At 29.8% G+C, this 14,977-nt stretch overlaps 2 protein-coding genes across 2 annotated transcripts; one reads left to right on the top strand and one right to left on the bottom strand.

Annotated features, from left to right (window-relative positions):
* Positions 1-1,694: 1,694 nt before the first annotated feature.
* On the top strand, positions 1,695-3,022 carry LOC112712070 (protein LIFEGUARD 1-like). Its single transcript, XM_025764856.3, has 3 exons — positions 1,695-2,237; positions 2,397-2,554; positions 2,650-3,022. Exons 1-3 carry the CDS (start codon positions 1,817-1,819, stop codon positions 2,845-2,847), a joined length of 777 nt encoding a protein of 258 aa, XP_025620641.1. The 5' UTR covers positions 1,695-1,816; the 3' UTR covers positions 2,848-3,022.
* Positions 3,023-5,582: 2,560 nt separating this feature from the next.
* Positions 5,583-7,289, bottom strand: LOC112712069 (uncharacterized). The gene is made up of 3 exons (XM_025764855.3): positions 6,127-7,289; positions 5,974-6,048; positions 5,583-5,884 (listed from the first exon to the last, which is right to left on the bottom strand). Exons 1-3 carry the CDS (start codon positions 6,949-6,951, stop codon positions 5,879-5,881), a joined length of 906 nt encoding a protein of 301 aa, XP_025620640.1. The 5' UTR covers positions 6,952-7,289; the 3' UTR covers positions 5,583-5,878.
* Positions 7,290-14,977: the final 7,688 nt, after the last annotated feature.

Below are 14,977 nucleotides of genomic sequence, written 5' to 3'. Positions count from 1 at the left end.
TATTTAATTAAACAATTCCGCAATGCCAGTAGCGGAACTTGAAACAAAATTTTGGAAAGGTCAGATAGAAAATAATTGTCAAAATGTTTTTGATATAAGCTCGTCTAATCTCATCTCTCTGATTTGGGTGATATTGCCAAATTTAAAGCCCTTTTTCAATATCTCGTTCTAAAAAATTAAGGTTAAAGTCATGAGATGTAACTTTTTAAACTTTTGAAGGTTATATCTCACTTTCTTCGTGATTTATTAAAGTAGAAGAACTATCTATATGTATTGATATTGTAAAATTTATATGTTCTCCTTCTTAAATATTAGCCTTCCTCTTAAAAAATATATCAATTCTTTGATTTTTTTTATTATTATTTTATATAAAAATTTGATTATATATCCTGTAAAATATGTAAAGAAGTTAGAAGGACAAATATTAAAATTTATAATATTTATTAAATTTTTTATCAATTTACACAAATACAATAATATTAATATTTATTGAATATTCTATTATTTTTTATCATATAAAAAATTAAATTAAATAAATAGTAAAATATAAAATAATATTAAATTAAATAAACAAAAAATATCTAATTTTTTTATTTGAACTTAAAGATAGAGATAGTATTGTTTATTGAACTTATTAGATACTTTAAGTCATAGTAAAGTATTTGAGTCAATTGAACTATTTTTTATCTTTTGAAAAAGTACTACTAAATTTTTTATAAAAAATTTGGGAGAGCCATGGCCCCATTGTCTAAACTAAGCTCAGCCACTAATTTCTGCCAACTTCTGCCGACTCTTGTTTATGATTGTGTTTAATAAAAGTATTTTTGTGGATGTGTCTAATAAAAATATTTTTTTATGGCTGTGTCTAATGAAGGTGTCTTTATATATATATTTTCTGAATGTGTCTTTTTATACATGTATTTAAAATATAATAATTAATTATTATTGACAATAAATTAGCAAATACTATATTAATACCTATACTTTTCTTTAATTAAATTATCATCTAACAATTTTTACCTATCAACAACTTAAATTTTCACCCTTATATATATTGAATAATTAGAGCATGATGTTGCTTCTCCCAACTTATACTATTCACTACTTCCATTGAAATGTTCAATTAGAACATCAACGAGTACTAGTATATCATAATTATTGTTGAATTTTGACTTTACTTTCAGTTTATTATTTTAACATTTTTTTTCTATTTTCAATTGAGTTAGTTGCCTATAAACATATAAAACAGTTTTAGTATGTAAATAACACAACCCAAGTAATTGTGCTATATTTAATAGCGTGACCAACATTAGAAACACACATGTATAGTATGTACCTACATTCCAAAATACAAATTAAGAAAATAAATAATCCTATTTTAAGAGATGATCTGAATTCTGAACAAACCAAAACTTGACAACTATTCAATCTTAGGGTAAAGTAGGGTCTTATGAAAATAAGCATGCATGTCCTGCTTATAGAGTTGTTGTAGCTGTACATTGCTTATATACATATGCGGTTTGAGAAAATCTAGCAGGAAAAAGAAAAAGCTATATATAGTATATAAAACCACATAGTCAAGATCCACGTCCTACGTGTCACGAAATCTTCACGTGCAATATGGCCACAATTAACAAATAAAAACAACTTTCTATATATATATATGCGTGCATATTACACTATATAGATGTTGATGGTGCTATTTTATATTCTCCCTTCCTTTGCAACAAAAACACAAACCCTTAGTTTTATTATCAACGTAACTTTGTGTGTTACGTTTGTGCATTAATTAATTGCAAGAAGGGAAGGGAAGAAGATGGGTGGCCATCATCATCATCATCATGAGCATCATGGAAAGGGTGGTGGTGACATTGAAGCAGGGTTCTACAACTATGGGAAGGGGATGAATAATGGTAATGAGTTGTATCCGGGGATGATTGAGTCACCGGAGCTACGATGGGGGTTTATTCGGAAAGTTTATATTATTGTGGCATGTCAACTGCTTCTAACCGCTCTCGTTGCATCCATCTACTTCATTTTCCCAAAAATTAAGGATACAATTCGCTCCAACCTCGTTTTCCTCATCCTTATGATCGTAATTCCCCTACTTGTTACCATAATCATTCTATTTGCATTGAGCAAATATTACAGGAAACACCCCGTCAATCTCATCCTTCTTGCCATCTATACCATCGCCACTGCTGTCGGCGTCGGCTTCGTTACTTCTTTTTCCAAAGGTATATGAATCGAGAATCGTTAGATAATTTCACAAGTTTAATTAAATTATCATCTAAACAGCATATGAGTTTTTTTGGAAATTTGCGTGAACTAATTTTTTTAATTAATAAATTAAGGTGAAAACTCAAATACATTGTTTTTAACGAATGTGTGTACAGGGCCAATCGTGTTCGAGGCTATATTACTGACGGGTGCGGTGGTTCTTAGCCTCACGGCATACACATTTTGGGCGGTTAAACGAGGCCACGATTTCAGTTTCCTTGGTCCATTCCTCTTTGCTGCTTCAATGGTCTTGTTATTTTTCGCAATCATTCAAGTAAATTAAATTACTCTCACTTATTTTCCAGTATATTTCTTCCCAACTTATTTTATGTTTTCCCGAATTTAATGACTGGGTTTTTATCTTTTTAGATGATTCACCCTTTGGGGCCAATCGGAAGGATGATATACAGTGGTCTTGGTGCACTGTTAATGTGTGGTTACATCGTATTTGACACGAATAATCTCATCAAAGTTTACGACTATGACGAGTATGTTTGGGGTGCAATTGCCATCTATCAAGATATCATCACCCTTTTCTTGCACCTGCTTTCAATATTGAACAATTAATTAATTTAGTGATTCAATCATGCCACCTTTAATTAGATGCAGCAGAGCAGAGGCCTCAGATGCTCAAATTGTACATCGATACATCTCTATTGTTTATTCAACAGTAGTCCTGTATCTGTATGCTTTTTGTTTATTTATTCTAACTTCATATATTAATATAATTGATTTTCTTTAATTCTAATAGATATCATCACTTTTACACGCTAAGGGTTTTAAATGGAATGATATTGCCTGGAATTTTTTCTTTTTCCTTCCGTGTGTGTCTCAACGGTAGAAATTTAATTACAGTTAACTTCACAAAACGTTAAGTTAATTGTACATGAATTTTCACCTATTTTAACACTCAACAATGAAATATACAGGCAACTTATTAATATTTAAAAAAAAAATAGGTGGACATATTAAGAGTAAAAGAAAGAAGAAATGAATGACTAAATGAATTTCAAAGTTTAAAAATTTTAAACTTAAATAATTTTTTGATAATGGTAGAATACATATTTATATATTTCTTTTTTGCCAATAATTAGAATACATTTTCTATAGTTATTATATGAAGAAAAAGAAACGTGTAAATACCTTTCACAAACAAATTTTAAATTGGATTTTTGGCTCCTTAAGCTGCTGACCCAAATCTAGGAACTTGTTTTATGATAAGTCATTATGTAAAAAATATAAAAGATATATTATAGGCTCACAAAAAATTAATTAAAATTAATCACTATATATTTGTTTATAAATACGTATGTTATTTTATATTTAATATGTATATCATACTAATAGTTAATTTGGTGACTAATTTTTAGTATACACATAATATAAATAAAAAATATAAAAAAATTAACATTTGCATTTTTTATATTTGGTGATTTTATAAAAACATTAAAAAAATAACAAAATCTAAAATAGCATCACTAAAGTAGTAAACTAACCACTAGACCAATTCAATTTGGTCAAAATTTAATAGTTTATTTAGTCTCATATTAATTGTCATTTGAATCTAAATACGTTTGATACTTTGATTATATAAATCCAACATGGAAAATCTACCATTTTGTAACTCGTCTACATTATAAGAGGATTCAAGCCTTCTGTATTTGTAGTCCACAACACTAGTGTATTTAAAGAGTGGAACTGGATGAGTAGTAAAGAATTGGAGATCAGTCATTCCCAAAAATCATGGCAACCATACTACCCATTTGTTGGGGTCAGTTTTAAAAAAGATATTTTTTAATTATATATTTTTAAAATTTTTTATAAAAATATAAGTAATTTTATGTTTAGATATTTTATATAATTTTTTTTATTTATCAATTATATTTAGATAAAATAAAATAATAATACTTTTTTTTATTTATTTATTATGTGAAAAACATATTTTTTAAGAAAAAATATCATTTAAAAAATATAAATTATAACTTTTTAAAAAAGATATTTTTTAAATTTTTTTAGTACTTTTATTTTTACTATTAAAAATTTGTCAAATATACTAAAAAGGTAAAAAAAATCTTTTTTTATTAATTTTTTTATCAATTTAATGATGTCCAACACAAGTATTAGATATATGTTATAATTAAATTATTTAATTACCAAAATCAGTCACAAAAATAAAATATATATTATAATATAAAATATATATTAAAAATAAATTAAACTATATATATATATATATATATGATAACTAATTTTAGTGTTTAAATTAGAATTTTTGAAATCCTAGAAATTTGCGGAAGCACATGCACTACACCTAATAGCAGGATCGGATAATTTGAACAAAAACGTGTTTAATTTGCCCCCCTTAAAAAAACTGGTAAACCGAAAATATTATTGCAGGGCTTTTTTTTTTCGTCAATGGATTAGAGTTTTGGACAACTCCAATTCTAGATACACAACATATTTACATATTTTTTACATATTTTATCACATTTTATTTAATTGTAATTTTTAGAGTTTGAACGCTAGACTTTTGAAATAAAAAGGAAGAGATATACCATATGAGTTAAAAACTCATACTCATAGACTCCATTTAAGAGTTTGTCGCTGACATTAAACTTGTTAGTTGTAGTTATAACCAACAAAAAATACTCTTTTTGGGTTTGCCAACAAAAAAGTCGTTGATAAAATAACGTATACATATATGATTTGAATAGTTTCGGCCCAAGCGAGATGTTATCCTTATTGGATCAATAATAATGTCCACAACCTTCATGAATTTTTTAACGCATCCCATCCATTGAAGCCCAAGCCCTGCTCACTAGTTTCCATAAAAGAGAAAAATAAAAGGGAATTACAGAATCTGTGGAAATCAAGGCTGGAGTCCGATTTACCTTATCAGGTTGCTGTGTGTGCATTTGTTGTTTTGGGTTATTTTGTAAAGATACATTTCTCTTAAAAGAAGAGAAACATCTGTGTGAGAGAACTATAAATACTAATGAAATCAAAATTAAGGATTGGATTGTGCTGCCCGCTCTGAACATAATTTAAGACAAGAGAAGGGAACAATTTGAACAAGATAATATCTCATATCCCCAAGTCATTCAGCTGGACACACTTCAAACACAGTTGCAGAACCCAATCAGTAATCTCAGTTCTTGATTCACATGAAAGCATACCATGACAAAAACTTGTGATTCTATCCAATAAGTTGGCCAAATCCAAAAGAATCCATAAACAAGAATTTTTGAACGGGATTGGAGGTCACGAGACGAAGGAGCAATGCAATCTCATGAAGTTCAATATACCAAATCACAAAGAGACTACTAAACTAACATTACCAGTTATCAAAGCAACTTCGAATATACAAGTGCTACAATCTTAAATCTAGTAATTGAAATACTATCATAGCTTCGTCCTTGAAACTACACATCTTTATAGGATATCGGTCAATCATTTTTATTTCTCTCTTTGGAGAAATTATTCTTATAAACACAAAAGAATGAACTATACTTATCAAATCAAAACTAGCATTGGAAGGAACAAAAGGCAGGTGCGTGCGTGACTTGCGTGACTTCAAACCAAGTTGCTAATCTGAATGCTACCTCTGCAAACAGCAAAAACAATTAACAGCCAAATCAGATAAGAAGTTCAACAATATCACTAAAGATGAATAGGAGACTGAAATTATTATACCTTGGTAGCCTCCTCTTCAGGAACTTTGTATGAATCAGCTGTAACTTCGGACAACCACAGCCCAGGGAAGAGGCTCTGCACACCAAAATCAAAATAATTCAATCTTCCACGGACTAATATACACCATTACCATAACAAGAGAAAAATGCTTACATCCAGTTGCCTCTGAATAATTCTGGGCCTCTTCTTGGGCCTCCTCGGAGGCCGGTGACCCACCAACACCATGAAATCGTCTTCAATCTCCTTCCTCGCCAGCGGCAACGAAAATTTCACCTTTTCCATCTTCTTCTCCGGACTTGCCTTCAATTTCGGGGACATCACGACGGTGCCGCCGCCGGTATTCCTCGACGGAGACGAATACGGCATCTTCTCCTCAATCCTAAGCTGTCCCTTCAAACTCTCGCCGGAGCCAACCGCCGGATCCTTATATGCGGCCCTTCTCGTTCTCAGATTCCACGGCCTCATTTCAGCCACCGTCACCGCCGCCGCCGCAGTATCCACTGTCGTCGGCGCGAATTCCCGCGCTCTTCGCTCCACCACTACGTCGACATCGTCGTTATCCGCAGCCACCGCCACCGCCTCCTTCCTCAAAATCGCATCTTTCATCCTATCAGCCTCAGTCTTCAGATCAAGCATCAGCTTCTCCCTCACCGCATCGATCCCATCGTCGTCGGCGTGAATCCCCGACCGCAACGGGGAATGCTTCGACGCTGCCGCTGCCGCCGCCGCCGCCACCCGTATCCTCTTCTCGGAACCTCTCGCGACGTCGGTGCTGACCGACGCATCGAATTGCCTCTTCCTCGGCGTGAGCGGCGGCGGAGATCGGTGATCTCCGGCAGCGTCGGCGGAAGGCACCTTCATGCAGCGTAGGTGGCGCTGACTCCCCCACTTCAAGCACGGCAACATGAAATTGTGAAGAGGCTTGGACCTCTCGGGTCCCATGGCCATAGTCTCTTGTCCAGAAGCCGCAAACACCATTTACCGTTGAAACGAGAACACGAGGGAGAAAGTATTCAGAGCAAAAGAGAGCAACAATGGAGACAAAACATACAGAGCTTCTTTGTTCCGAAGCTGAGAATGATATGTTTTTTCTCTCTCTTTATTCCGGGGAGAATGAGAGAGGAAAGACGAAAACTTTGAGAGAAGAGAGAAGGTGTGTTTGGCAAAGTCACCGGGAATGCAAGTTTATATACGAGTGAGCCAAATCAGAACCACGGCGGTTTTAACGTTCGGGTTGGGATCCAGGGTTCATGCTAAAATGCGCTTTGGGTGCTTTTCCTTTTTCGTGTGCTGAGCATTTTTCTTTTATCTTTTTTATTATCTTTTTAATCTTCCCGGGAGATACGTTTTTGAGTTGGAGGGAATGTGATGGTGTGTCCCAATCGCAGCCGTTCGATAGAGATCATCTTATTTTCCTATGGGTTTAAAATTGGTTAGGTCAAGCACACTGTTCATTTTGTGTTATTGGCGGTCAACGATTTGAAAGCATGGTGATTATGCCATTAGGAAATATTCTTCATCAAAGAGGACAATGACGTTCGTAATTTAATTTGAACAAAAACATCTCATGGAGGGTTCCCCCCCCAAAATGTGTAGCCTGGTTCATGATCAGTTACTACATGATGATGGTTTGGTTTGGTTTAGGGTTTCATCAGCAAGTTAATGTTAACAGTTAAATATTATGTTGGATTCTGTAAAATAATATTTTTATTTTAATATTTAATTAGTAAAAAATATTATAAATAATATTTATTAAAAAAATTTCTAAAACAAATGATTTAATGTTATTTTTAGACTATTTAAGTATCAAAATAAAAAAGACCTTATTTTACAAATTTTAACGGATATTTAGTTGTTTATATTAGTGTTTCATTAATGTTTTTATGTTAAAAATTATCTTAGAGTCTAATATAAACTACGTTTACAAAATTTAAAAATTAAAAAAATATAATTAAAATTTCAAAAATTAAATTAAAATTTACGTGTAAATTCAAGAATCAAATTGAATAAATTAACTCCCAATCACATATACTTTATATTTTTTCATGTAAAATAAAAAATATACAACAAGAATAATAAAAAACATACGTATCATTATAAAAAAATGTTCACATAAGAGTTTCATTATTTACATGATTTTATTTTTGAATATGTATGTTAAGTAGTAACAGTAACAACAATTTTAAAAAATTCACCTCAAATAATTTTATTTTACTATTTTATTAGGAAATATTTTTTTAACAAAATGAAATAGTAGATAGATAAAAGTTAATAAAAGATGAAAAGAAATAAAAAAAAATTTTAGTTGAAAACATTTTATTTACTGATCTCTTTCCAAGTATTTATAATTTTTGAACAAGCAACTTAAATAATTATCAACATAAATTAATTTAATTGTGTGATATTACATCAAACTTAAAGTCGATAATCTTTTATCAATTTATAGTTGATAAATATACACTAAATTTTTAATATTTTATCTATTTTGTATGGGTTGTGAGATGATCAAAAACTTGCAAATCGAGATAGTTGTCGGATTGTCTTCTTGAAACGGCAGGAGTGATACTTGTAAAGACACTCTAACGTCCAAGTCAGAATGAATCTGAAAGATATAAGATGTGTAAAATGAATGACGTAGATCTTTGGCTTCCCTTTATATAGGTAGTTATCTCATCTCTCATCTTATTTTATCTTAGCTAAGATAAAAAAAGTATTCGAATTCGAATATTGATTAGAGTTTGTAAGGCTGGTTTAGACTGTTATCATCTTATCTTATCTGGCTAAGATAAAAAAGTATTTAAATTTAAATGTTGGGTTAAGATATTTGAAGTTATTGCTCCATTTTTAGACCATAAAGATGACCAATTCGAATTTGATGACTGATCCAAAGAAAGACCTGAAATTGGATTTGAAACATATTTTCATACAAACATATGCACATATATAATCAATATATAATTCAATATATTTTATATCTATATCATACAAAATATAATTTATCCACCCATTGATAGAGAATAATAATGTGCCCATATTAAACTATTAAAAATATTATTTATACATTAAAAATAAGTATTATATATTTTGTATTGTAATATATATTTTATATTAATGACTGATTTTAATATATGTACTTAATATTATTATTAAATCATATTTTGTATGTCTTTTCAATTTTATATTTAAATAATAAACAACATACCGTTATTCAATATTTGTTATGCTTTTGTTTTTGGTTACTAATTTGAGATTTCCATGTGTTATATAGTGATGTTTGAAAATGTTCCATGTCTTGACTAAAAAACTGTACTGAATAAAATTTTTTTTGGAGAGTAATAATTACATAAAGTACCTGGAGCTTGAAACTCCCTTCTTACAATAATGCAATGCAGATTCATTCAAAGTGGTGAATATGCCCGAAGACCTTCCAACTAACAAAGCACATAAACTCAACCCAAGAAAGCAACACTGACATCTCAACTCTTATATACTTAATTACCATGTAGATATGATTACATTAGTGAAACCTAAGAAAATAAGTAACTTTAATATAATAATATAGTTATTAATTTAGCTCTCCCACTTAATATGCCATTTTTCTCTTTTTAAATTGAGCAATATTTGTTTGGTATTATTATTACTGTTTCAGCCATAACATATTCAATAATATTAATAGTTCGTTTTGACCTTTGATCAGAGTTAATAAATTAAAATAGTGTGATGTTGTGGAAAGGAATGAAGGGGTTGCCACTGATTCGAGTTTAGCGAGGTTAGGATAATGATTTCTTGAAGAAGCCGCGAAAGGATGTGGAATGCAATAAAAGTATAAAACAATATAAAATAATAATAATAATAAAATGAAAGGTAGAGAATGAAAGAGATTGTGTGAAGGGAGAGGAAACAACCGCTTGCCTAATCTCACGTGGTACGCTATAACCTTCTCTTTTGTAATCAATTTTTGTTAACCATCATTTACAACCTATGCATGATGGTAGATGATGATAGATCCCAGTCGAGTATTTAGATGCATGAGGAATGAGTCTTCCCCAACAAACGCCTCTGTGTGTGTCGGACGCACGCGACCATGGGGATCAAGAGCTTTACCACTATGATGCTTTTGGTCTCATCAAAGCTGGATTTTCTCTTTTCGAACTCAAGTTAATCAAGCAAATCACAGAGAGAAACGGAGAATGTCATGCTACATTGCTACTACAATGTAGTATGAAGTTAATTAAGTTAATTCATCGGTAGAAGAGAATATCTTCCTAAAAATTGTTTGGTGCATACTAAAATTCATTAACACCAAATATTATGTATTTGTATGTAAATATATATTTTTTAATTTATTTTTAATGTGTATTTTATATTTTAATAATATATATTTTATATTAATAATTACAGTTATGTTACACATACAAATTTTTTTGGCATAAAAGTCTTATAAGTTGGACCAAACCCAACAGAAATTACGTCACCTACAAAAGCGTGTTAATACGTGCATCACATTTCCAAAGCGCTCCTTCACCATTATGAACGACTTTTCTTCTTTTTTCTCAATGAAAAACACAAATGTCATTTTTCTTCGCATTTCTCCTCTTCCTCTTCTTTCTTCTTCTTTTCTTTCTTCTTTGTGTTTTTCCTCCTTTTTCTTTGCGTGTTTCATCGTCATTGTCGTGTTTCTGCTCATTCTTCTTTTGATTTTGCAATATTATGTATTTTTTTCTTTTTTAATTGATTTTTTCTTTCTAAAAAGAATTACGAGAATATGAAATAAGAAGATGAAGAAGAAACAGCAAAAGATGAGGAAGAGGAAGATAAATAGTTCTGAATTATGCAGAACTTATCAGAATAACAATACACCTAAATATTTTCGTTTTACACCCAAATTTACTACAAAAATGAGTTATGCTACGTGTACACTAAAATCAACTACCAAAGTCAGCCACTAGTATAAAATATATACTGGAATATAAATATACATTGAAAATAAATTAAATCACACATGTATTTATACACAAATACATTGGTAGATGATTTTAGTAGCTGATTTTAGTGTACGAATAGCATTTTGGTACAGAAAAATATTTCTTCTAAAACTGTATTTTTTTTCTTATTCTTTTTTTCTTTATTTCTTTCTTTCTTTTAGTTAAATAAATGTAAGTTCACAATCTTTCAAGTAATTTTGCAGTATTATGTGTTTTTTCTTCTTTTTTGTTTGATTTTTTTGTTTTTATTCTTGTTAAGGGAGTAAAACAAGAAAGGAAAAGGTGAATAAGCAAAAAAAGAAGAAGAAGATGGTGATGATGATGAAAACAAAAAGAACCAGCAGAAGATGAGGAGGGGGAAGAAGAAGAGTTCTGAATTATGCAGAACTTATCAGAATAAAAATACACCCAAAATTTCTTAAAATACACCCAAATATCTTTGTGTAACACCCAAATATTATTGTTTTACACCCAAATTTGCTGCAAATACATAAATGAGTTATGCTATGTGTACACTAAAATTAGTCACCAAAGTTAGCCACCAGTATAAAATACATACTGGAATACAAATATATATTGAAAATAAATTAAACCACGCATGTATTTATACACAAATACATTGGTGGCTGATTTTAGTGTACAAATAGCATTTTTATACAGAAAAATATTTCTTCTAATGCTGCATTTTTTTTCTTCTTCTTTTTCTTTTTTCTTTCTTTCTTTTAGTTAAATGAACGTAAGTTCATCATCCTCCGAGTAATTTTGCAACATTATGTATTTCTTATTTTTTTTGCTTGATTTTTTTGTTTTTATTCTCGTTAAAAGAGTAAAATAAAAAGAAATTTAAGAAGGTAAAACAAAAAGGAAAAGATGAATAAGAAAAAAAAAGAAAAAGATGGTGATGATGATGAAAAAAAAGAACCAGCAAAAGATGAGGAGAGGAAGAAGAAGAGTTCTGAATTATGCAAAACTTATCAGAATAAAAATACACCAAAAATTCCTTAAAATACACCTAAATATTTTCGTGTTACACCCAAATATTTTCGTTTTACACCCAAATTTACTGCAAATACAGAAATAAGTTATGCTACATATACACTAAAATCAGCCACCAAAGTCAGCCACCAGTATAAAATACATACTGGAATACAAATATACATTGAAAATAAATTAAACTACACATGTATTTATACACAAATACATTGATGACTGATTTTAGTGGCTGATTTTAGTATATAAATAGCATTTTTGTACAAAAAAATATTTCCTCTAATGCTTATTTCTTTCTTTCTTTTAGTTAAATGAATGTAAGTTCATCATTTTTCAAGTAATTTTGAAGCATTATATGTTTCTTTTTCTTCTTTGTTTGATTTTTTTGTTTTTATTCTTGTTAAGAGAGTAAACAATAAGAAACTTGAGAAGGTAAAACAAAAAGAAAAAGATGAATAAGAAAAGAAAAAGAAGAAGATGGTGATGATGATGAAAAAAATAGAAGCAGCAGCAGAAGATGATGAGGAGGAAGATGAAGAGTTTTGAATTATGCAGAACTTATCAGAATAAAAATACACTCAAATATATTTGTTTTACACCCAAATATTATCATTTTGCACCCAAATTTGCTGCAAATACAGAAATGAGTTATGTTACGTGTACACTAAAATCAGCTACCAAAGTCAACCACCAGTATAAAATATATACTGGAATACAAATATATATTGAAAATAAATTAAACCACACATATATTTATACACAAATATATTGGTGACTGATTTTAGTGTACAAATAGCATTTTTATACAGAAAAATATTTTCTCTGATGCAGTATTTTTTTTTTTTGAATTGAACCACACTTCAGCTACTTGATTGGATTCAAAACAATAAAATTAAAAGAGGATAAGACTTGTATGAGGAAAACACTTGTATGTGGAGAACAAACTGCTCACAAACACCACAGAGGAGCTGCAAAATACACAAAAAATACACCATATTAAAACAAGCATAAACTATAGAATGCAAATACAACTATAAAACCATTGTAAAATATGACAAAAATCAGATTCATGAATCATCATTAAATAGAAACTAAAACAATTCAACTAAAATAATAAGACAATTCACCTTCAGTGAGATGAAAAGTCATAAACTGTAAATATATCCAAATTTTCTTGAAATACACCCAAATATTCCTAATTTACACCCGAACGTCTGATATAAAATGCAGAAAATTCATCAGAACTAGTACATTAGATTCAATTCAAATAAGAAATAATGAACAACAAATTTCACAGACAAGGTTTACACATTATTCAACTACACAATCATAAACTACTAACTGGATTCAAATTCAGATTCAATTATTAACTGAAATTAAACCACACCTTAGGAACTTCATTCGATTCAAATTCAAAATCCACATCGCTCTGGTTCAGCTGACAATCTGAAGTTGAATCATCCATTATCTTCAAAACGATTTCAAAGCTTGATTTCAGAAATAATGAAAAATGAGAAAACGAAGAAAGAGAACAGAGAGAGAAACTTACGTAAACGACGAAGGAGAATGGAGAGAAAAATGCACGAAAGATATCGAAGAGAGAAGACAAGAAAACGCAGAAAGAATTCAAAAAGGAAACGAAATCATTTCGAAAAATGAAGTTATATATTCGCGCGTTGATTGATTGGAAAATCTGTTAAAGAAGTGTGTAAAACATACGTGCCATAAGAGGCGCGTTTTAAGGATAAGGAATATTGAGGTTTTGTAAGACTAGTATAGTAAAAAAACTTGTATGTGGAGGTTAATTCTAATAATTAATTCAATTATATTAGATATATACTAAAATTAATTATAGTCATTAATTATTAGTATAAAATATATGTTAAAATATAAATATATAATAAAAATTAATTAAATAACATAGTATTTAATTATACAAAAATATATTAATGACTAATTTTAATAACTAATTTTAATAAATTATGCTACGTGTACACTAAAATCAGCTAAAAAATCAGCCATCAATATAAAATATATGTTGGAATACAAATACACATTAAAAATAAATTAAATTATACATATATTTATACACAAATATATTAATAATTGATTTTAGTGACTAATTTTAATGTACAAATAATATTTTTAAAATTTAATACATAAATAATATTTTTATAATTAACTTTGATGACTGATTTCATATAATTTGAAATAAAAAAAATCATTTTTGATTATTATTGAAGACGTCAAACCGTTTAGACTTTAGACCGTGGATGAAATAGTTTATTAGGCCCAAAGAAATGTTCGGAACAACAGTCATCCTTTGAAGCACCTTATATATGTCAAGGCCTTCTCCTGTTTATCTTGTTGTACCAAATAAATAAATAAAATCTTGACTACTATTCACTTTTTTTTTTTTTTAATTTTCTTTCTCTGCTCCAAGGTTGGTGTGCTAGCTAGGGGTGTGCATGGGTCGGATAAAATCGAGTTTGATGTGCTCTAGACTCGACTCAAATATGTATCGGGCTCATTTTTGAGACCCGAATCCGACCCTAGACCCGATGAAACCTATACCCTTTCGGGCCACAACTATACCAGGTAAAAATCGGACCGTTAACATTATATTATCTTGATACCTTCTTGTAAGTTAGCATGTAAAAATATCCAAATTTTCAAGACTCCAACCATTATTTGACATGGTAAAATTCACTTAGAAAAATATAATAAGAACCAACTCTTCTCTAAAATTAAAGCATAACCATAATCGATACTAATATTGCCTAATAACACCAAATATTTAAATCAATACAAATAACACAATATTATGCATTTTAAATATAAAACAATAACTTATAGTCTTATATATAATGACTAATAACACAAAATACTAAGGTTTACAAGACTTAAATTCCATATAATAATAGTCATCATCCATCACTAATAATACAAAATATTTATTGTGTATGGTGACCGGGCTATCGAGCCGATTTCAGGTGATTCGAGCTATGACCAGGACCCAACCCAAAATA

This window comes from Arachis hypogaea, chromosome 9, assembly GCF_003086295.3.
Source record: "Arachis hypogaea cultivar Tifrunner chromosome 9, arahy.Tifrunner.gnm2.J5K5, whole genome shotgun sequence".
NCBI classification, from domain to species: domain Eukaryota; kingdom Viridiplantae; phylum Streptophyta; class Magnoliopsida; order Fabales; family Fabaceae; genus Arachis; species Arachis hypogaea.
Note: the sequence above shows the minus strand (reverse complement) of the source record. Positions and strands in the feature narration are given on the sequence as shown.

Coding starts and splice junctions, on each gene's coding strand:
- LOC112712070 (XM_025764856.3), top strand. CDS start 1,817: ATGGGTGGCCATCATCATCATCATCATGAGCATCATGGAAAGGGTGGT. Junction 2,238..2,396: donor CGTTACTTCTTTTTCCAAAG/GTATATGAATCG, acceptor ATGTGTGTACAG/GGCCAATCGTGTTCGAGGCT. Junction 2,555..2,649: donor TATTTTTCGCAATCATTCAA/GTAAATTAAATT, acceptor TTATCTTTTTAG/ATGATTCACCCTTTGGGGCC.
- LOC112712069 (XM_025764855.3), bottom strand. CDS start 6,951: ATGGTGTTTGCGGCTTCTGGACAAGAGACTATGGCCATGGGACCCGAG. Junction 6,049..6,126: donor TTATTCAGAGGCAACTGGAT/GTAAGCATTTTT, acceptor TTTGGTGTGCAG/AGCCTCTTCCCTGGGCTGTG.